Genomic DNA, 24,188 nt, shown 5'->3' with positions numbered 1-24,188 from the left:
CAAGCCTGTATAGTGTTAGCTTATTGTTTATATTAATCACCAGCTGGAGAGCAGGAGGATGGCTTCCCAAAATCTTGTCCTTTCAACCCAACTAAAGAAACTTTTCATCACCTGCCTCTATGGACAAAGCTGGATGATAACCATTACTCCTCTTGCTTTTTGTGTGCCTGCTTGTTTATTTATAAAGCATCATGTCTTAACTGACAGTGAATTTTATCTAATTATTTTTAAAGCTCTTTAGAGGTCACCAGATGTCAAAAATGACAAGAAATAAATCAAAGCTGGCATTTATCAAAGTTCCTTCCCATTTAATCTGTGTGTATGCTTATCAGTTTTATAGGATGCGAGTGTCAAAAGCATTGATTTTAATTTGCCTTCACAACAAAAAAGAGAAACATTTTATCTTTTTAATTAGCATTAACATACTGTCCAAGGTGGCAAACTGGAGAATTATTTCTTATTGCTAGAGGTCAGTGGATTTCAGAAATTTCTTCATCTTCTAATATCAATTGTTCAGTCCAGTGCTGCAAAGTATTAGTGCATCTTAATTAAAATTGTGCTTCACCATCAGAATGCTTCTTCTGCGACTGAAAGGTAATTTTTACAGATATGTCAAGACAGTAATTAAAGAAAAATTTCAAACTTTCAATATTTAAAAAGATGCAAAATATAAAACATTATTTAATCCTTTATATTAATCTAAAATCTGAGGGTATACCATTTTTTGTTTGGAATTTGTATACACAAGAATGTCTTCAGGATACAGTACTTGGCAAGAGAATTTTCTCTGATACCAGCCTGAGAACCTTAGTGGCCCAAGGCCTGGGGTCAAGCATCAGTCTGACAGAAGTTATAGGTGCAGGCACAGGCAGTGTATTGATCAGGAATAAAGAAATAACTTTTCCCTCACCAATTCCTTCCTCTGTCTCACTTTTTTATATTGTAATGTGTTAAGGGACCAATTTTGTGCACCACTGGAGCCTATGTTTACAGATGCATGGGTAGGCTGGCAACCTTTCCCTACACCCTAGCTGGATTTTCAAAGCTTACTTGTCTGTTTTTGATCTGTTAGCTCTGTGTCTCTCCTTCATGGGCACCTTCAGAGTGCCTGTTTTCTCAATACTTTAATCCCCCTGTAAGGTCAGCGTCTGCCCCTCCATTCTCAGTCATTGAGGGCAGCGCGTGTCCCTTGCACATCAGCTGTGTAACACTGACACCCACCTGGAAATCTGGGCAAAGTGTGCATCAGACTAGATGCCTTCATAAAGGAGCCACATGCAACGTTACTTCTGGTTATTTTCCATTTCTTCAGTTCACCAGTCTTGAAAAATCCAAAGAATTTAAAATTCAGTGAAGTTTTGTCACCTTTTTTCCCTTTCCTCTTTACCACTTCCCCAAGCCCTTTCCTGGTGATGTCTTTATTTGGTGACCTGTTGCTCGGAGACATCAAATGTAGTAAAGGCCATTCCTGGACATTTAACCATTTAACCATAGTTGCAAGAAATCATAAAGGTCTCAATGTTTTCCCACCATTCCCTCAACATACCCATCATATTGAGCACTGTCACCGGGAAACCTCAGGATACGCGAAGGCCGCGTGGTTGTGCCACCACTGCTGGGTGTGAATATGCCCCCACAGGCACTGTGCATCGTAAGGCACCAGGCTTGCAGTGGGGCAGTACCCCATCCCTACCAGCCAGGCATCCCTCTCCCTTCTCCCTGATTCACCCCCTGGCAGGAGGAGCAGCTGCAGAGCCCCGGAGCTAGCACAACAGAGGCAGCAGGGATGGTGCTTTTAGCAGCTCCGTGGGCCTGTGGGGCTCAAGCCCCTTGCAAAACTGGAAGCTCCATCTCTTCCAATTTGAACTACTCATGCTCTTGCCTTGAGCTCCAGATCTTGGTTTTAAAGCTCAATATGGGTTTTTTTCACCTGTTTATATATATATTTGTCATTCATTCATTTGGTTAAATCATTAAAGGGTTATAATGCTTTTTAGAAGTATGTTGTCATGAAGTAACATTCATTGGCATCCAGTTTAAACATAAAGAATAATTATTGGTTTAGATAAGATGATAACTGTATATGCTAATAATCCATTTAGCAAGGTTCTTTTCAGTGAAAGGCCAAAGGAAATGCACCTTGGCATTCTTAAACATGTGACTGATCTTTGGTGAGATGCCACTGTTTATTTTGGTGTTTGTTAGTTAACAGTATGGGCACCTGAGGTTATAATAAAGACTTGTAAGATAATTTTTTTTTTTGCTGTGAAACTGTTACTCATACAGGTTTATTTAAGTTGAATTAACATGGAAAAGTACATGCAGGAGATTTTTACACTGTAGTTTTTTTGTCTTCACATTTTTCCAAATTATGTGAAAAAAGACCATATACATCTTCCTTTAATTTTGTGGCTTGGGTTTGGTTTTTTTTGGCAGGGGGAGGGTTGTTTGTTGGATGGCTGGTTGGTTGGTTTAAAGTTCTTTTTGTGAGGCAGGGAGGAAATTGCTGCTACCGTCCATTGAGAATTACGTTGATGTAGTACTGCAGTGTTGAACCACACAGGTATTCCTTAAATTCTGTACATTCTGTAGTGATGGTGTTCATTCACTCTCTCGTTAGGAAACAGCACCAGGTATGACCTCACCCCTGTCACTGCTGTCAGCGTCCACCTCCTCAGCAGCGATGGCACCCCTGTCCCCGTGAACGGCCCCATCTATGTAACAGTGCCTCTGCCAGCAAACAGCAACTTGAAACACAATGCACACGTTCCAGCATGGAGGTTTGACCAAAAATTTGGTAGGTGACATCTCATTGTGGCTCCCTAGATGGCTTTTGTTTTCTATCTAAAAGAAGTGACAGTTGAGTTTTACTGATCAAGTAATATATGGTTTATATGCAAATATACTTGACTTGGTACCATGTACCAATTTTAAAGAAAAGTTTTGGTAATTGTACCATATTTAGATTATTAAATATTTTATTTAAAAACTTGAGAGAACTGCATTTCACACACATACTGAGAAGAAGAGAGATGTGTTCACTACAGCATTGAATTTGAAATGTGTAGAAATGGAAACTTGCCTTATCTTTGCCAGCAGCCAGCTGTCTGACCTTGGGTCCCTCTCTTGGCTCGGGCTCTGTTTCCTGCCTGCCAGATCGAAAATATAGCACTGACTTCTTTTGTAAATCACTTTGAGATTTATGAATACTGTCAGGAAAATACATGTAAATGATTTAAATTAATTTTAAAAAGACAAATTCATTAAATATTTTGAAAGAGCAGAATGACTAATTAATAAAATTTGTAAAATGCACTCAAGTTTTTGTACTACGGAATAGTGTTTGCCATTGTGAACAGGACTTTTCCCAGAAATACATGTTTCAAGCTCTATTTCAAATTTATTTTCTTTATTTTGTTGCTAGCTGGTACACTGTACTGGCCTTCTTTACAGCTTCAGATTTTAAAGGGCAAAGGAGTGCTTAAGTCTTGTCTTGGTGATCCCTCTTCAGTTATTGTACTGTGCCTTCTGAAATATGTTCCAGATGGTTGTTAAGAAAAAGGAGAATGGAAGATGAGAAAGGTAGATGCTGAAGGAAAAATGAACCAGAAATATGGGTCTGTATAAACAATCAGTGTGGGGTTGTCCTGCAAGCAAATGTTTTGAGGCAGCTGATCATCACACCTAGAAGAGGAGGAAAGCAGTGTGTTGAAGGAAAAGAGGAAGAGAGAGGTGAAAGGGGAGATATGTTTTTCTTTATTAACTGCCTCTGTTTGCTGAAAAAAATGATGTATTTTCAAACAGCATGCCTATGAATCTTCGGTCAAAAGTTGCCTGTATTAGAGGGTAAAGCAGTATGATTTAGTGAAGACTAAGTTTGAATATGATTTAAAGTAGAATAGTAGAAAAAGAGTGCAATGAATGGATTTGGTTTTCCCTTAACTGTGGAAACGAAACTACTTCTGTGCTGACCTGGAAGTAAGTTTCACTACATTCTTCCTGAAACTGAATAATTCTTCTAGAAACTATTTTGTTTTCCCTTGTTAGAAAAAAGCAAAACAGGGAAGATTGAGTTTACTTTCACCATAAGAAGCAGTCTTTCCCCATTCCTTCCTGTCAACTGTGCTAGCTGCAACCTGCCTCATTGCTAGTTACTCATAATTCCAAGTAAATGGTTCTGATTTTGATTATGGAGCTTTCTCATTTATGGCCAAATTTCCATGTCCCTGCAGTGAGGCCACAAAAGCTCTCTCTTAGTATGGAATATGGTTTTTAATTTCATATATAAAGACCCAGTTATCCTATTGTGTGCAGTATATATATATATTAGTATAGATCAATATGGGTTAGTGTTTAATTAGTGTTGCAGGCTTGAGCCTCCCAATCTTGAGACATGTCCAGCCGTGTTAGATTCATTACAAACTGCTGGAGCACTTATGTTATTGGGAGGAGAAGGTATGAAGGACGACTAAACAAAATGCATCTTTGTCAGGACACTTAGCTTCACAAAGCTTGGATAGCAAGGTATTGAAGATGATACACTCAGGCTCCAGCTCACACTTCAGCTGAAGTAAGCACCTTTCTGTGCAGCCAAAGATGTTGAACAAAGATGCATTTTAAGCCCTGACTGCAGCATGCCAGTTCTAGTAGAATTTTGGCCACATCCCAACCAATTTAAATTAGAGTAGCTTAATTTAATAAGTAGAGCAGCCACACTATCTTTTGCAAGCTATTCTAACACCCTAAGGGCTGTCAAACTAGCCATATGTAGCATGAACATGGTGGTATCCTGTCATTCCACATCCCTGCTGTGCTTGGACTATGAAGTGCGATGGATGGGTAATGACTGGGGTGGCTCCATACTGGAGAAATCCTCAGCTGGCAGATAAGTTGTTGTAACGCATTTGCATTGCCAGATCTGTGCCTTGTTAGGACAGGACCTCTAACTTTATTATTCTGATTTTGTCTCTCATTTCATGGCTGCTTTTTTCAGTGCTGGTTATGTTTTGGTCTCTCCTTAATAGATTTCCAGTGGCTTAAATTTTCATGCTTTTATCTGAACAGTGAGTAAATGCCACAGATAGAAAACTGTGACTGCCTTACCAGGCACTTACAGCACTTCTCTCTCATGGATTAGCAGTACAGTGGACACTTGTTCGTGCAAGCCATTGTTTTTGTTTAGAGTCCATGCGGTTGTCATCATTACTGCATGAAATACAATTTCTGCTCTAAAAAGCAAAAGTACTTTTCACTTTTAGAGAACATGGAGAAGTGACAGAAATACTACAGAGGTATTTTAATCCTTAGTATCTCATACATTTTGCTGAGCTCAGGATGAACTAATACGAACCCAGAGGCATCTGACTGGAAGTGCAGAGATTTTCGTAGTTTCCACAAAAATGAGGAGTATTTACATCTTATGGCAGCCAAAAATAACTAATGGCTTTTTAGGATGTTTACCATAAACAATCTGTATTTTCATGACCATGCTTTCTATCCTTGGGAGAGAAGCAGAAGCAGTATAGTCTGCTTAAGGCTGAGAGTGGCTCCGCTGACACTGATGAAACAAGCAGCCAGAATAAACAGGCTGACATCAAAACAAGACAATCTGCTGCATCTATTTCATAGTGTTCCAAATGAGATTTTTCATTGTGAAACAAACCTACTGCCTTGTGTGCACAGCAAGCAAATTAAAGCAATAATACCATTTTGAATAGTTAATAAAATAAAGATCAGCTGTCAATGCCCTGGAGATGTTTTAAGGGTAAGTGAATACATGTAACCTTGTTCTTGTGTTGGTCCACCACCTTTTCCTGCAGCATTTTGAGTGTTGGCAATAAACAACACAGATGTGTTGATGTTATGGAGACATTACATGCTGAAATGCAACTTAATCACTCCATGCTGTGGATACACCCAAGTCTTATGTTTCACACTACTGTGGGACAGTGGTTTTATTCCACAGTATGCACTTAAAAGGTTTGGACATAGAGACAGGGATTCTCATTCCTATAATCAGGACTGCTCAGTGGGGTTTTCTGGGGTTTGGGTGTTTTGTTTTTTTCCTAACAAGTGCTGTGTTGGATTTCTCAAAATCCAAGGGGGCTGAAAAAATCATTTTTTCTTTATCTTTAAACAGATGGTTGGGATCATGACTTCTTTCATGTATATTTGCCTTGATGTCAGTAGGATTTACAGCAGTATAATTAATCTCTCTATTCTTGGACACCAAATTTCTGTTCAAAACTTCTTTCTAGCCTTGTCCTCCTCAGTCAGAAATACCACAGATCCCAGTAGAAATGAAACTTTTTGCCTCCTGTGTCATCTCCAGCTCCCACCAGCTGGAGTGAATAATACAGCACTTTCTCAGCTGTATTCTCCTCAGCCTCCATTTAAATGGTTTATGTTTTATGTTAAGGTGTCTGGTTTTCATTGGATTCAGTGAGCAAAACTGTAAGTCCAGCATTCCCCATTTTAAGTCCTCAGTTTAATTCCATGTGGTATGAAGGCATTTTGTTGCACCTAGACCTCTAGATCCACATCTGGAGCTGTATGAAAGACTTTAAAATTCTACCAAATATTCCAGTATGCATAATATGAAAATAAGATTTATTAACATGTTGCTGATAGTTAATTATTCCCATCAAATAATAGGAAAATATTTTCAACACTGTTTTCAGTTGTGCTGCAAAGGACTCTGGAGTGGAAGGGTTTAACCTTTGCCCTTTTGTTCATCCTCCTTAAAACATGTTGTTCCTTGTGCACTACATGTAAATGAAGTTTGGAATACCGTGTTTCTGTTCTTCCTTCTCCCCAGACACTTGGTTGTATGTCTTCAACATGACATTGCTGTCTTTAAATGACTGGCTTCTTTGCAGAGGAGGAAGTTTCCCCAGTGCCTGAAATTTCAGCCATGTGTTCATGGAGAGTAAGGGCAGAATATGGAGAAAAGCATCCTGGGGAACTCTCTGTAACTTCATAAAAAACAATACTTTACATACTCTGTTCTTCTTGGTTGGTGCTTTCTGTCTGCATTTAATGCCATAATGGATTTCTAAATGCATTTAAAAGTCTGGTACTTGTTTTTTCTGGGTGACATTCTGCTGTCAGTGGTAAATTTGTATTGATTTTTGTAGAACCAGAATTTCCAGATGTTCCTTCCTCAGCAAAATCAAGATAATGTTTTCTGTGCTCTAAAGAAGTCATGAGGATATCCTTGTGTGTAAGCAGTATTGGTGCCTACTTAAACTTGACTACAATTTCATAGAGGTGAAATGATGCTTTTTGTTTATGGTGTTATTATGGAGAGGGTGACAGCTACTGTCAGGCAGAAATTGTAAGCAGATTACTGTACATTTACCTGTCTAGTTCATTGTGCATTGTTTGCAAATAAGATGATTTATAAAAGTCTCAGATTTAAGCTTCCCATGTGGTAGCAGTGATAATCCACCCAGAGAAAATACTGTCTTATAGTTTAAAAGTATAACTTTTTTTTTGTTGTGAATTTGATTAATTTCTGACGGCCACCACATTCATAACCTTGTGTGACTGACAGAAAATAATAATTTAACAGAAAGATTCACAGCCTGTCACTGGAGCTCACACTGGGTGTGAGTTTGTGTCTCTGACCATGGTCTGCATGGAGTGCATGCAGCTGCACATATGGCTTGGGACTTCATACACTTCTCCATGAGTTTTAGTGGGTTTTTTGTGCATGAGAAATGGATGTGCTCAGGAAATCACATCTCTCACCTCCAAAGGTTTGAGCTTAGTTATAATCAGATACATGGTTCTAGACCAGATTCAACAGTGATATGGAGATTGGTTTGCAAAGGTGAGAACCACAGAAGTTCAGGGTTAAGCTATTTCTGTAGTTTAAAAATCCTTGACTATTTGATTTTGACTTCCTTTTTAATCTCAGCTGGAAAGCTTAAATTAAAGACTAAATGCACTAAACAATACAGGTTCTTAACTGCTCTCAAATAATTTCATATTTTGTGTGTTGCCATAGAAATGTTATCTACCAAACCCAGCTTTTTACCATGTACAGTGTCTACATAATAGGTGTTGATACCATTTCAGAATATTAGACAGTCCTCAGCATTGAAAGGAAAAGAAGCTCTTCCTCTGATGCTTCACAGTATAGCTCCCTGACTATGTTCTCACTCTCATGATTCCTCTGGAGAGGCTCATAGGAAGGAGATGTGCTTATTTATTAGTGTGTGTTTTCAAAATGGATGCTGTGGCTTACACACATAAAAGGGAATGAATGGATTGTTTAATCCTTTGCTCACCTTGTACACCATTTGAACTGCATTTATAGCGAAGTGGATGAGGTATGGCATTATGGTGATGCTTAAAGGAATATTGAAGGAAACAGGTTGGTGCCAAAGTGGAGTGATCTTTGTGCAAAGAATCTACAGATATGTAGTCAAGGAAATAAAACTGGAAACAGATTCCTGGCTTCTGGGAGCAGGTTTTAATAATGTAGTATCATGTAGATAGCCCTGTAGCTCCACCTATAGAAACCGTGGCAGGAGAAGGTGGGAAGAGGCAGGCATCAAAACTTCAGAAGTGGAAAAAAGACCTTTGTGCTTGTGCAACTTCCTTAGTTGAAGAGGACCTGGAGATTGGTGGGAATATCCAGGAATGAGTGGGTAGTGCCTGGATGGGGCTGGAAGAGGCTGAGGACCTGGGAACCCCTCCCTCTGCAGCCTTGCAATGTTAGATCAAATCCCAGTGCGTCTCTGCTTCCACTTCCAGTTTGAAAAATAGGAACTGAATGTGAGTGTGATGTGAGGCTGAAGGTAGGAAAAGGCATGCAGTGTTTTGTGCATGTGCTTTAATTATTACTCGTTCTAATAATTTTGTTAATAACCGACTGAATATGATTAATAATATGGTAAAGCAAATTCTAAAGGCAGTATCTTTCATGTGTACCAGTAACTAGGGATGGTAGTCCAACAGGCATAACTAAGCTTTTCCTTTTGAAATACAATTATTACCCAGTAATTATGTATGGAAGCAATTTTCTTTAATATGTCACTTCTGTTCTGGCATTCTGGAAGGAAGTACTGAGGGGACCAAAGCAATGTGAGCAGTTCTGTGTGTAATGTGCCCTGCCTTCTGCCCAGATATAATTAAGATTATTAAATATTAAATAATGAAAACCGGTGTATTCTTTTGTTAAACACTTGGCAGGTGATTTAAGGGAAAAAACAAGAAGAGATGGAAAAACCCACAGAGCTTCTCAGACACAAACGATAAATTGAACTCATAGATTTCCTTGCCAAAATCTTCAAGGTACGATGGTAAAAGCATTTCCTTTTTAGTTAACAAAGTAATGGTGGTGCTGCTAGAACAGGAGCAGGATTTAGTCCTGGAAGGATTGTGTAACAGATTCTGTAAGAGTGGAAGAATAATGAGGGTATGGGCTCTCAGAGCAGGGACATTTATTTTTTGATGTTGCCTAGCAACCCTGAAAACAAAATTGTAATATTAACTTAAATACTATGAATTTTTAAACCCATGTGTATTGGGGGGAAGGTGAGGAGGAGATTAAGCTCCACCAATATTCACAAAGGAATTTTCAACTTCCATTTCAGCTTTTAGCTTTTTAGAAAATTAACAAAAGTAAAACCAAAAATCCCATCCCTCTCTACTAAAACTTCCCCTCCTGATGCAGATTAGAGGTGATTTTCAGTTGGAAGAAGAAATCTGATAAGCAGCTTTCAACTGGTAGAATGAAAAGCTACAATTTATGTATGTCATAACATGCTTTAGGAAGTTCTTTTCACAAACTTGCCCTTGATTAACTCTTCATAATAACACTGCCATTTGCAGTGTCTAAATCAATTACTTCTAGAATCGCTTTTAGTATGTTTTGAATATCCTTTGCTGTCCTACACTGTCTGATAACAACCTGCCTCACTCCTTTTGACACATATATCTCTGTTTAACTGTGAATCTCTGCCTAAGCAGGGCAATCTGACGAGACATCGTAGACAGCACAAAAGAGATCCATGCTGAAAGAAAAGCACTTCTCATTAAGGAATATTTATTTAAAATATCTATGCTATAAAGCAGTACAGTTAAAAGTACCTTTCTTTTCTTTACGAAGTGCTTTTGTCCAGGGAAGATAATCTTGTGACTAAAAATAAATTTATATAATAGGATTATGCTTAATTTGCTTTCTTACTAATTAAATAATTTTATTTGTCAAACCTCTTGGATGGAAATAATTAATGTTGTAAATAAGACAGTTTTTTGGTTCCCTGCTTGAGTGGCATTGGATGATACTATTGCCAATTAAAAGAAACAAAATGAAAAACAAACCATATTTGATCAATGGAAGAATTTTCTACCAAAAGCTCACATGTAAAAGTAATTTATGGAAGTAAACCACCATAGCTACCATATATTTAAACACAAGCAATTTTTAGGCTTTATGACTGTCCTTGGGGGAAGCTGCTGGCTGCAGCACTCTCATCTGACAGTCATTTACTAGAGCTATTTTGATCAGTGATAGAAAGAACACACAGGCAACATCAGCAGAAGTCCCTGCAGCGGTGGTGATCTGGAAGGCTCTGAAATGGTCAGCTTGGGAAGTTAAGCCTGAGACAAGTAGCATTATACATCTGCCCAGAGAGCCAAGCTCTGTGCTGGGGTGCCAGCAAGAGAACTCCCCTCACAGCCAGATAACAGGAGGGGAGATTGTCCCCCTTTTCTTGGCTGTAGCAAGAGTCCCGTGCATCTATCCCTAGGGCAGATGGTTCTGTGGGGCACTCCTGCCTCACAAGGCCAGTGGGAAGTTTGCCATTTGCTTGAGCTGGAGCAGCATGGGATTATCAGTGTCCACAGTCATACCTGGAAGCCAGAGGGATATACAATTCCCTGGACTTCAGATCAATTTAAAATAATAAAGTCTCACTTTAAAATATGGAAACAATGTCTTATTCAGATGCATCATGTATCTAGACTGTGGAAGCAGATCCATTTATGCTGCCTGGTTCCAGCAAGCTGTCACAGCAAATAGTTGATGTCTTTGAAGACAACAGGACATCTCTTTTGTGGCCAAACCATCCATACTTGCAGTGACCTGATTGCACAGGGGGAAAGTCTAGAATAGCTGTTCTTCAATGGCTTTTCTGCAATAACTGCACATCTGAGCACTCTCCTTGCTGAAAGCTACATTTTTCAGTCTGATTCAGAAGTAAACCAAATTAAGTTACAAAAGGGATGTTGTTTGATGTTGAATGTGTCTTGAAATAGAGATTTAATGTGCAAATCATTTGTTGTTAAATTTGGTTATGATAACCCCCCTTATTTATCTCGGGCAGCATTTAGGACTTGCCAATGGAGATTGGCGAGTCCTAAATGCTGCCCGAGATAAATAAGCATGTTCATCACAATAAAAGGTACTGCAAAGAATTAAGATGTTTCTCACTAGCAGAATTTATCTCTCCTATGAACTTCTATGATATTTTCTGCAGTCTGATGGACATCAGTTTGCTTTATCTGATCATATTTTGATTTGTGTGTCTTTAAAGTACTCTAATGTCTATATTCTTTGCTGTGTTCTTTTACCTTGCTTTTGAGTTCCATATATGAAAGAGTGATGGGTAGATACTTCAAAAGCTTTTTAAGAAAGAATGAAGAATAAATTTAAATTACATCATTTATTCCAAAAAGTCAGTAACAGGCAGTATAATTTTGGTGAGAAAAGCATTAAGCGTCAAGGTTCTCCCCCTGCTGTTAGTTTGAGCCAGGAGAAATGTCTCCTGACTTGAATCTTGGATCAGCATCTTGGCTCCACTGAGCAGTAAGAGAGGAAAAAGAGGAAGAGAAATGTAAAAATGATCTATAAGCAAGAATGTCTCTATATATAGAAGTTTTCCGTGAAGCACCAGAAAGTCTTTAAGAATTAATGGTGAATTGGCCCAAATCATGCAGTGCTTACAAACTGTACTGAGCTTGCTGTTTCTTCTCCAAAGAGGCACAAGTTTTCTTTGGAACGACACAGTCTTGAACAAAAATGATCCATTACATCCAGCTATTTTTACTGATTTGGGGTTGTTTTTTTTAATAATTCTGCATTGCTTGTTACTTAACAATGATTACAAATCAAGTATAAGTATTAATAAGCAGTGAAGGTCATTGATTTTGCTGACTTGGTGGGTGGCAGGAAGAAGTCATGTTACAGGATATTCGGAAAATAACAAATTAAAATATTAGAACACGGCATACAGGGAGGTAAGACCTATGTTCTTTCTAAATCCTCCTGCTTAGTTCTGCAGTTGTAAACCTGACAACACAGAAAGAATGAATGCTGCTTGCTCTTCTTCCATTTGCAGGCTACTGCATAGGAATGGATAGAAAAATGGGACAAAGTTCTTCACTGACTGCCCAGTCCCCTCCTTTGCTTACAGCAGCAAGTGTGTGAGGACATAGAGGGTAATTAGCTTCGTTTTTAGAACAGGAAAACATCTTGTTTTTCACTCCAAGGAGGAATCTGAGGCAGGATAGGGAATTTGTTCTCAAGGCTGCACAGCAGTGAGCTCTCGGTCACCTAAGGCAGTGTGAAATGGTAGGAGCACAGCCAGTCACTACCAGGCAGTCGGGTTTTGCTCAACAGAAGGTCCAACATTATTCATGACAGCAAGGCATTGCATGTAAGGAGCTGCAAGAACACTGCTTGTTTAATGATACTTAAAAAGCAACCAGGTGTATTGAGTTGCAATGCAAGATGTAACCAAAAGTATGTATTCTATTACCATCTGTTAAAACCAGGTGGGGCAGTGTTCTTTATCTCTTCCAAGACCCATCCTCCCTCCAGAGGGATCTCTTCTGTTAATGGGCCATTGAGGCTCACTGCATGACTGGTAAAATGACATCATCCCATGGTGAGATGCTCCACCCAGGGGGAGGAGCCAAGCATTCCTACCTGGATATAATCTGAGGCTTGGAACACCACAGGCAGCCTTTCTCCACTGGATTCCCAGAGGAAGACCAGACTGTTCTACATCCCCACTGGACCTTCAGAGGAAAACTACACCCTTCTACAGGATCACTGCTTCAACAGAACCACATCTGCCACTCCAGGAGGACTGCAGCCACCATTTAATCAGACTGCTTCCAACACCCTGACCAACAGGGTGTCAAGTTGTATTCTGACTCTGACAGGGTTTTTTATACTACTGCATTTTATTTTAATTTTTCTGTTAAGTTGTAAGATTTTTTTATTTATACATACTAGTAAACTGTAGTAGAACTGTTATTCCTATTCCCATATCTTTGCCTGACAGCCCCTTAATTTCAAAATTATAATAATTCGGAAGGAAGGGATTTTCCATTTTAAGGGAGGCTTCTGCCAGGAAATTAGAATCTATAAAGGAAGAAATATGAGAGACCTGGAAATACTGATGCATTTACAGAATACTGGAAGTATGTCAGCTCCCTCCAGTAACATTAGGTTAGCTTTCAGCTATTTGATCACAAAAGAAACAATACAGGATTTTGTGTTTTCAGCTCTTTCCACTCAAACCTGTTTTGTTGCTGTTGTAAAGGATGGAGTTCTTTGCTTTCTTCATCCCATGATGTGGGAGGATTCTCTGTTTCATTAGTGGAAACAGAGACAATGTTGGACAATGAAAGTATTAAAAAGGCTGATGATAAGATTGTGTACTCGTGGTTCACAGGAACCCACTCTTGGTGTCGTCCTGATGAAGGAACTTGGGACAGTGCCGTTAAAAGTTACTATTTTCTATCATAACACACCAATTTGTAGGGTATGGTCAACAAAAGCTGCACCATTTTTGTTTAAAGATGATCAGTATTGGATATATCTTTTATGCATTTGAAATTCTTAACTATCCATAACAAAGAGAGGGAATTACATTTTTCCTTGGTTTACACAGACCAGCACATTGCTTGGAGTATGTCCAGTGGTGAGCAAGAGTGAGTGAACTACGTGAGCAGCAGACAAGTGTGAAACCTGTCTGAGGCTTCTGCAGTAGACTCTTGTTTGCTTCCATCGCAAATAAGCGATTCCTGTTGTTGCTAAAATATGAGCAACGTGAGCTGCTGTTCGTTTGGCAGCAGAGCTCTGCTGGCAGCGATTAGCCTGCAGCCTCTCTGAGCTTCTTGATCACTGCATTATGCAGAGTATTACCGAGCAAAAGGCTTTTTGGGAGGCAGCTGGAGGACTGCGTTCTTTGGCGTGCAGCATCATGTCGGTAACCGTGCTGGACACAAGCTCCACCTAGTGAGGGCATCAGTAATAGCTTCTGCTCGAGGAGGCAGCTATAGAAATAGACATCAAAAGTACTGAACTTGGCTAAATTACATGTCTGCATTCTGCTTGTGTGTGAATTTAAAGGGCTTAGAGATGATAAGAAAAATACGGGAGACTTGATGTATTCATCAGGTCTTTTTTTTTTAATCAGCACTTTTTATCTCTGTTAAAGTTTTATTTTCACATCGTTGTGTATTTCAATAGTTGGTGTGTATTCTCATCATCCAGATCTTGCAGAAAAAGAAAAATTGCAAGGTTCAGGGTTACAGAATTTTTTAATCAAATGGAATTCTAGAGACCAGATAAAAGCAAATTGTGACCTTAAGGGCTATTTTTCACCTTCAGGGCTATTAATATGACATCTTCTGTGAAAGTGCATGGACGGAGAATCTGAAGGGTTGGTGGCCATGTTAGTGGAGAAAAATAAATCTACTTTTCCTAGCTTTTCCAGAAACATCACAGATAACTGTGGACAATTCCATTCTATTTTTCCTGAAAATGTTTCCCTAAGAGAGGTAAATGAGTGACTACATCAAGATGTTCTGCTGCAGCAGTTATGAATGCCACGTATGCAAATCTGTGTACACAGATTTTAGTCCTTTTAGTACTGTAAATCAAAATTACTTGTCTTGTGTGACTTTCCTTATGAAATAACAGATGATTTCTACCCTCTACAAACTGGAAATGATACTTGGAAAACTGATAATTACATTAGTAATTCCTTTTCCCTGTTGCTCACAAATTCAGTTTGGTTGTAAATACAGTTGACATCTGGCAGTAGTAGTCACCTAGATCTAGAAATCCTCTCAACCATGTATACTTCCAAAACTTTTACTGTATTCAGGTGGGTTTATCATTAGCCTTAGACAGTGGTCTTACATAGGAAAAATCAGTAGCAGGGAGGAAATGAATACTCAAAAAAGCCTTTCTTATGTGTAGAGGGTTTGCACAGGTGGATAATCTAAGGAACACAGAAGAAATCGTCAGCATCTTTAATGTATTATAAACACAACAAACCCAGCCACAGCACCTCTTCTGTGTGTTCTGTACTCACTGCTGTCTTCAGATGACTGTCATCCAGAATACTGTTGCTTAATCCTAAGTGACATCTCATGAAAAGCACCATTTCAGGAGTTACAAGGAGTTACAAGAGACTTTTTTAAAGGAAGGGGAATCACAAATACATGACGCAGCTTGCCTTTCAAGTGAGCATTTGAGGCTGAGTAAGGGAAATACAGCATTCTTCCCCCTTCAGCACAAAATACAGAACTGCTCTACAGAAATGCAGAGGGGTTTATGCCTTCTCTGTACACAGATCAGCACCCTGGTAGTGGTCACTAATATATGTGAGGCCTGAAGGAGGCCAAGCCCTCTATTATGGCACCCACTGGAGGTGCCAAGCCAGGACTGCAGGTTTAGGAAACACTGCCTGGCACCAGGAGTGGCCTCTCAGTGATTGCTCTCCACGTCAAGGACAGCAGTTCTGTGTTTTGTTCAAAGAGGATGAATACAGGAACAGCCTGCAAGCCATTCTGGGCATTTATTACATCAGAAACTAAGATGACAGCCCCAGAATCAGGGGTCTTAATGAATTACAAAAAGTCATTCAGTTGGTACAGTTGTAAAGGTTTTCATAACCCAACTCTTGGAACAAAAGTAATCTTCAGGAAGTAGAGAAACTATCATCTAGTGCAGATTGTTAATCTAGACTACTCAAGAGTTACATGAATTTAAACACATTGCTTTAAAACTGTTAGTCTTACTTCGGAATTATCATTTCATAATTCTAAAAAAAATAAAAAAATAAAGTATTTTGTTTCCTTTGGGAAACATGCTTTTAAAAAATCATCTGTTACCAAACAGTATTTGTGGGGATATTATGCAGATACTGAATGATTAATGGAATTGATCACAGTGATGGTGCAGTATAATTCTAGTCATTGGCAATAATTTGCTTTCTGTATAGGAAAACCATTTTGAAGAAGCATTTTCCTCTGTCTTCTAGAAGTTAACAGCCAGGGCTGGTGGAAAGGTGCCATGTAGAACTCCAGTGTGGTCTGAGAGATGTGATGTCTCTTGAGCTACATTTTTAAGTGGGCTGGCTGCATGTAATCATCTTCAGGAATATCCATCTTCAAAATAGGGGAACCCAATATGACAATAAATGTTTTCTTTTAACAGGTTTTGAAGATTTACTAGTTTTATTTAATCTTAAAGGTTTTGGATTTGGGTTGTTTTTTGCTTCTGAGAAAGCCATGGGCACTCTCAAATGCCAGTGACCAGAAGGCACAACTTCCCAATTCACAGCAGCACACACAATCCCTACCACACATGGATAGATTTTGCTACTGCTTAATTTTCCTCTTTTTTGCAGAGGAACATGTGAATATCTGTAACATCTTCCTACAACTTCTACATTTACAGGGACATGGCTGAAGAGTAGTTTGGGCATTGTACAACAAGAAGGAAATCAGTTGACTTGGACTTATATTGCACCTCAGCTGGGCTATTGGGTTGCAGCTATGTCACCTACTATCCCAGGTAAGATGGAATTGGATTTTATTGATATTTGCAGCACTGGGTAATTATTTATTCAAATATAATGTTTATATTTTTCAGAATGACCTCATCTGAGATGCCACAGCTTGATCAATAATGGATTATTAGAAAACAGAAATCTGAAAGTAAAGGGTTAAAATTTTTTCAGAATTGTGTGGGGAAACCCTGGTGCTCAAAATGTGTCTGTCATTTTAATGGGGAGCATTTCAAAGTATTCCTGCTTTGATGCATTTGTGTCACCACTGCCTGGTAGAGCCATTGCTCAAAAATGATGGGAGTCATAACATCCATGTGTTGGTGTTCCAGCAGGTAGAAAAACAGGTGCTGTGGAGTTTCTATACAGAAACTCACAGAGATATGGATTCACCTAAAACCAGCATTATCCTGGGTTAGATGCTTACAGATGGATGGATGGATGGATTGACACCTTTTTACTTTTGCGCTGAAAATGCCCATTTTGCCCTGAGTAATGCTTTGCATCATTTTGGTGACAATTTACACTGTGAATAACTGTCCTGGGGTATCCTTAAACTAGGACAATAACTTAGGAGGTATATTAGGGTGGCATTAGTATAGAGCTGACTGGTTGTCATCTAAAAAACCTCTTGGCATAACTGTAAAAAAAGGCTTTGAACTAGGCATTAATTATATTTGCTTAGGAGATTATTAATGCTGCAGCTCATGCTTCCTTTTTTTCTTTCTGTGGCTGCCTCAGATTTCTTGGTATTAGTTCTTCCAATAACCACCAAGAATCTGAGATACCTCTGTGTATAAAAAAGGCAATCAATTAATCAAAACAAACCGAAAAAAAAAAAAAAACCAAACAAAGCAAAACAACCCAGAACTCCTTACAGATTTCTTTTATTATGTTTTCCAGCTAAAGATCTTATCCGGTAGAAATGAAAGCATGCTTGCCTTGGCTGTGCAAGCTCAATAAACTAAATATAACCAACAAAACAAATTCTTACATGAGGAAAGGTTTTAAAGTCTACTCCTACATATCATGAAGTTATTTCATAATATATGAGCTTTTTATTTGAGGTTCTATTAAATCATAGATACTAAATACTGGGATATTCAGCTGATTCACTGCTGAAAAGAATTTAGAGGCAGGTACAAATCTGTATAAGCTATCATATTAAATTTAATGGAATTTTACAAAGTAATTGATCTTCAAGAAAAAGTAACTGCTCTGAACCAAACATTTCTCAGTACAGCTCTGTCCCAGATTGCAAGGAAGTTACTCTAGTAACTGTGCTTGTAACTCTGAGGTTACATGGCATGTAACTCTTAACAGGAGAAGGCTTATTTTTCCTTGTGATTCACCTTGTATGGCAGAATTTCTACTTGTATTTAACTTTTCCTCCCCTCTAAGGCTAGATCTGAGTTCCTAAAACTTTGTTGCAATGGGAACAATATTTTTCTGAAAAACTCAAGTGATCTATCTTGTCTTCTTTTTGCTTAATGTCCTAAAGCAACAGCAAAATCTATTATGTAATGATAGTGATGGGACAGAATGTATAAATATTTTGATTTCCCAAATGCAATATAATTTATGTTACTTTTAATGAGTTAATATATTTTTCCATATTTTATCTCATAATTTAATCTATTTGATTTCTTATCTCAAAAATCAACAAAAGTTATCTTTGTTTTCCTAGCAGTGGCTCTACAGACCATTCAAAATTCACAGATGAGGTTTTGCAAACCTTATGACCCAGACCCTCTAAGCTGTCCAGGTTTATTGTCCTTCACAATACATGGATGTTAGTCTGCCAGCTGGTGCTGTACCTCCTTGCCTGCAGATGAAAATTTGGGTCTTTATTTCAAAATCACCATAAGGATTTTACAAACCAACTGGGTCACACATGCATAATTGTGAACAGATGTTGTCCACATGTCTGCATTCCTTTGTGTGTTAGAACATTTACTATGTGTTATTTAAACCTGGAATTACAACACTGTTTCACTAGTGGCCTGTTAATTAAAGCTACTGAAGATCTGCTTGGCTTGTATTGCTCTAGACTTCAGAGCACCAACACATCTTCCAGCAAATCCTGTACTGCAGCGGCTGTACTGTTTGCTGTGAAGAGCCACAGATGTTGCAGAGCAGTTTTTCCCACAGTGTTGCTTCGTGCATTACAGTGCTGGGAGATGCTGGGATGGATTTTCTCCAGTGGTGAGAGCTTTGGCAAACGGTGTTAGCATTAGGACCTGGAAAGCAGAATTCACTGATGCATGCTCCCATTGAAACTAACCGCTTTTCCACAGAATGAGCTAGTTGGACTTGCAGTCACGAAAACCAGCACATGCTTTCTCCACAATTTGCTCTCTTCTCCAGAGATGGTCTGTTCAGTAGGCACCAGGGCTATGAGCAGCAGTGTTGCTTAGCTCCCTCATAATAAGGGAAGCTGTCCCTCTCCTTGTTTGACTGTTGTTTCTCTTCCTATTTGCAGATTATTACAGGTCTAAATGCTCTTTTCTGGCCTTCCAGGTCCTGTTGTAACACACGACATTACCAGCTATCACACAATGTTTCTTCTGGCAATTTTAGGAGGGATGGCTCTCATACTTCTTGTCTTGCTGTGTCTGCTTTTGTATTATTGCAGGTAAGATTCACCATCCTGGTTACTTAGTTCATGTTGAAAATACAAGCATTCTTGTGCTTATGAGATTAAAAGCTTTTGTATTGAAACATTTTTCCTTTGGGGGGGCAAAAAAAGACAAGCAAACACTTGAAATAGAAAGAAACAGTGAGATCAAATTTCCTGTGTTCCTATGCAGCATAAAAACCCTGCCTTTGGGAGGATGGTAGTTGAGTGAATCACACACATCTGTACCTGTGCTCTCCATGTAATTAACTTCCTATCAAACATGGGCATAGGTTCAAGATCTCTGTACCTGTTCTGTATTTGCAAATGATCTTTCTATTGGCATTGTATTAAAATTAACATTAAATTATCAGCAAATGCCTACTAATGAGTGATTTTATATTTGCCTTCTCTAGACATTTACTCCAGTGTGTAATTGGTACTTGCGATATTTCCCAAATGACATTAGTTATTCTTTAATTTTATCTTTGCTGCTGGGATAAGCTTTTAATTTTTAGATTATGTAATAAAAGTTCAATTCCCCTAATACTAATCACTGCTTAAAAGTCTTCTTTTAAGACACACTTGTTTCTCTTGTTTCTGTGCACAACAGTCATAATAACTTCTTTTGTTACTGGCTTTTATAGAAGAAAATGTCTAAGACCACGTCAGCATCATAAGAAACTGCAACTTTCAACCGCACTGGACACTTCTAAGAAGGATCAAGCAACCTCAATGTCCCATATAAATTTAATATTTTCACGTCGTGAGTCAGAATTTCCAGGTGGATTGTCTGTTGCTAGCAATGGACACGCTGAAAACTCAGGGGCAAAGGAATTAATCAGTGCTGTCCACATGGAGATGGTATCACCCACTGGAGAAGCAGATATGCATACACCTATGCTCAAACACTCCTTCAGTACTTCCCAGGAGTTTAGCTCCCGAGAGGAACTGCTCTCTGACAAGGAGAAAGACAAGAGCAGAATTTCCTTGGATGACCTGACTCCCAGTGGGTCTCTAAGAAAAGACTACCACAAGTCAGCTGATAGTTTTCCTCTAAAGACAAGAAAATCTACAGAAACAGCTGAAGGCTACGAGTCCCCTATCAAAGATGAGTATAGGAGAAGTTACAATGCTATGCTGTCTCAGCCTTTATTTGAAAAGCAAGAGAGAGAAATTCAAGTATCTATGAACCATATTGCTACTGGAAGTAAATACAATATTCAGGAACAAATATACCCCACACCTTCAGCCCCTGAAAAAGAGCTGCTAGACTGCAGACCAACTGATTGTATGATGTCTCGTTCAGTTGATCACCTTGAAAGACCTACATCTTTCCCTCGACCAGGTCAGTTAATCTGCTGCAATTCTGTTGACCAAGTCAATGACAGTGTTTACAGAAAGGTTTTGCCTGCACTGGTCATCCCAGGTCACTACATGAAGCTGCCCGGAGAGCACCCTTTTGTTAGCCAGCCCCTGGTTGTCCCAGCTGACCAGCAGATTGATCTAGAAAGACTTCAGGCTGAGCTTCCTAACCCTCACACACGGCTTTTCCCACACTCTGCCCAGCAGCTGCAGCCCCAGCAGTTGGCATCCCAAGCAATATCTCAGCAACATTTACAAGATGCAGGTGCAGCTGAGTGGAGTCAGCAAAATGCTTCCATGTCTGAATCTATTTCCATTCCTGCCTCTCTTAACGATGCATCCCTGGCTCAGATGAATAGTGAAGTGCAGCTTCTTACAGAAAAGGCTTTGATGGAATTAGGAGGTGGAAAGCCGTTGCCTCATCCTCGAGCATGGTTTGTTTCTCTAGATGGGCGTTCAAATGCTCACGTTAGACATTCATACATTGATCTCCAAAGAGCTGGTAGGAACGGGAGTAATGATGCCAGTTTGGACTCTGGTGTTGACATGAATGAACCGAAATCTGCCCGAAAGGGAAGAGGAGATCATCTGTCTGCGCCACAGAATCACCCCCCAGTGCAGGAGCACCAGCAGAGAGAGCGGAAGGTTTCAGATAGCACAGCCTACACACAGCTCGTGTACTTGGATGATATGGACCAAAGCGGCAGCGAGTGTGGAACAGCGGTTTGTAGCCCCGAGGACAATGCTCTCCGATGCCTCCTAGAAGGCACCAGTAAGAGAAGTGGTGTGCAACTGCCCAGCCTGCAGGAGGAAACCAGAACTGTGGATACCAAACCAGAGCCATTAACTAGTCCTGAACATGGAACATCCGTTCAAGATGATGATGAAGATGAGGAGGATGAGGAAGATGACCAAGGTGAAGATAAGAAGAGCCCTTGGCAGAAAAGAGAGGAAAGACCACTAATGACTTTCAATCTAAAGTGAGCTATTGTGAAAATCCACCCTTCAGTGGAGTATAAAATTGCCAAATATCCTTTCTGTGGAAGTGCTTGATATTTTTTTTCTTTTTTTCTTCTTTTTTTTTTATGTTGTGGAGAGAAAAGAGAAAAACAAACTGTGGTGAGCAACATTTGAAAGAACTTAAATGCATTACTGTGTAAATGTTAGAAAAGAATTAAAATCATTCCTCTGATTTAACAGCTGCCTCCAGTGAGATAGCTGAACAAAGAGTGTGATTGTTATTCCATATACTTGATATTGGTCATCCAGGATGTTGAAAATACTGACAAATTGTTTTGGTTGGTTTATGACCTCAATCTCCTTATGAATGGGAGCTGGTAAAGCTTTTGTTTTGTAGGCCAATTTTATGTTGATAATGCTACTGAAAGTATCTTAAAAACAGGAGTTTGACACATGGTGTCCAAAATCGTGCATTATCTCAATGAAAGGCTATGCATTGCTGCTTTTAGTAATATTTTGCTTATACTATGCTTTTCTTAATTTTACAAGTTGGTTGTAAACATTTTATGTCCTTTATTATAAACTACTCAGCAATTTATTTTAATGTACAACTGCAGGAAACTTGAGTAGCATCCCTTAGCATTGAAGCCTTTTTATGAAACCAAACTGAACTTTGTGTCGATTAAGATTCCTCCAATTCTGGTACCATTTTCTCAAAGTGCCTTTTTTACAGTAACAATGAACAGTCCCTTCTTTTGCTAAGTCCTTTTAATTGACCCCATTTGAGATTTTATAAACTTCTGAACTTCTACCTTTTATTTTAAGCTGCATGCCAAGAGTCCCATTTTGTGCTGAGCATTTCTCATTTCAGTACAGTGTATTCTGTAGCTATCATGTATATTGTGGATTCTGTTTAGCCAGGATAGACTTAGAAGACATTCTAAAGGGCCCAGAGTAGCCAAGAAGATAGTTTCATTGACTGTAAATATTGTTAGTTTCCTCTATCACATGAGCTAATCATGCTCATATAAAATGGACTATCGACCGAGCAAGTGGACTGAATGTGTGTAGAAAAATTTGGGGAAGAAACAAATGTACTATCCAAAAGTGCCAGAATTACTCTTCTGTGCTTTTTCCATACAGAGCTGCTTGGTTATCCAAAAATTACAATTGAAAATAAACTGAAAAATGTATCTTTGTGGATTTTTTTTCCTCTGTTAGTGGTTATCACATAATGTCATTTTAAAAGAAAAATACTTGGGTTTCATTTTTCCCATGCATATTTATGCTCGTGTGACTTTCTTTTGGCGTTCTCTTGAGCTTAAGTCAATACTGAAATTTAGACCCCTTTTCAAAAAAGCATCTTCTTTATCTTGATAAATACATAATGATTTGCTTAAGTATCATTGAAGACATTGGAAATTAAATCCTGGCATCACCAAAATTCCCTGTGGAGTCACACTTCCCATGGGACAGTTTCCTTTCTGAAATTTCTGTGGGTACTCAAACTTACTGCACTCTTCTCACTTTTTCATGAATTGGGTTCAAAGAGGAAGTATGTGACTTCCACTTTTGTGAAATCCTTCATATACATTCAGTTTATCATGTTTCATTCAGTTACTTTTATGCAGATCAGCAGCAGTTGTGCTTTCTAAAGTTAATAAGTAATCTCCAAAGATTATATAGTTCCCATTTAATTTGTAATAATAAGCCCCAGCTCATATTCATTGCTTTATTTTCAGTAAATTTCAAGGTTTTCATAGAAAGCCAGTCTTGTAAGTTCCTTCTTACTGTATGTCTTACCTGGGAACCTGATCTCTAGACAGCAGTTGAATCCCAATTTCCTAGTTCCCAGGTCAACGCTCCTTTCCATGCACAAAGCCAGATCACCTTTTGTTTGGTTCATGTTTGAAAGTGGTATATGTTGTAAAAGGAATCTGAAATATTGTGGAGTGCATTGAATATTGAAATCACCACATTTCGCACTAAATTACATTTTACTCATTGTGTATGTGCCAGGTCCTTTCCTGTTCTGTTTAGGAATTTGTACTGATCACTTGTGAACTGGTTTTGGGCTCTGGGTTACTTATTGTCAGTTTGTGCAAGGTCACTGAACAGAAAAACACTACTTTAAGGGCATAGTATTTATCAGATGTCAGTAAGTGCCGGTAATACAGTGTCACTTATTAATCAGAATGATGCATAAGTAAACATTCTGAATAAAATTTCCACATACTAGAATTATTGTGCTATTTAATTTCAAGTTTTCTGTTGTCTTAAATCTGTCATTTTTAATTACATTCTTTTTTCACATTCCTTTGCAAAGTTTCCATCATTGCTATCTTGTAAAGTGAGATTGTTGCTATTAAATTGCAGTGTTTTGTTTCTTTAATTGTGTTGGTTTTATGTTCAAAATATTC

The 24,188-nt window shown here is 38.8% G+C and overlaps 1 protein-coding gene across 2 annotated transcripts in view; it reads left to right on the top strand.

Annotated features, from left to right (window-relative positions):
* Positions 1-24,160, top strand: part of FAM171A1 (family with sequence similarity 171 member A1) — an 88,159-nt gene extending 63,999 nt beyond the window's left edge. For both annotated transcript variants that reach the window (XM_086858835.1, XM_086858828.1), the window contains exons 6-9: positions 2,621-2,797; positions 16,718-16,834; positions 19,347-19,461; positions 20,091-24,160. In XM_086858835.1, the coding sequence (XP_086714961.1) occupies positions 2,621-2,797; positions 16,718-16,834; positions 19,347-19,461; positions 20,091-21,792 (2,111 nt within the window). In that variant the 3' untranslated portion in view covers positions 21,793-24,160. The remainder of the gene's footprint in view (positions 1-2,620; positions 2,798-16,717; positions 16,835-19,346; positions 19,462-20,090) is intronic.
* Positions 24,161-24,188: the final 28 nt, after the last annotated feature.

Source organism: Cyanistes caeruleus, chromosome 1 (genome assembly GCF_971803275.1).
Source record: "Cyanistes caeruleus chromosome 1, bCyaCae1.hap1.1, whole genome shotgun sequence".
Classification (NCBI taxonomy): domain Eukaryota; kingdom Metazoa; phylum Chordata; class Aves; order Passeriformes; family Paridae; genus Cyanistes; species Cyanistes caeruleus.
This window is presented reverse-complemented; position numbering and strand designations above follow the sequence as displayed.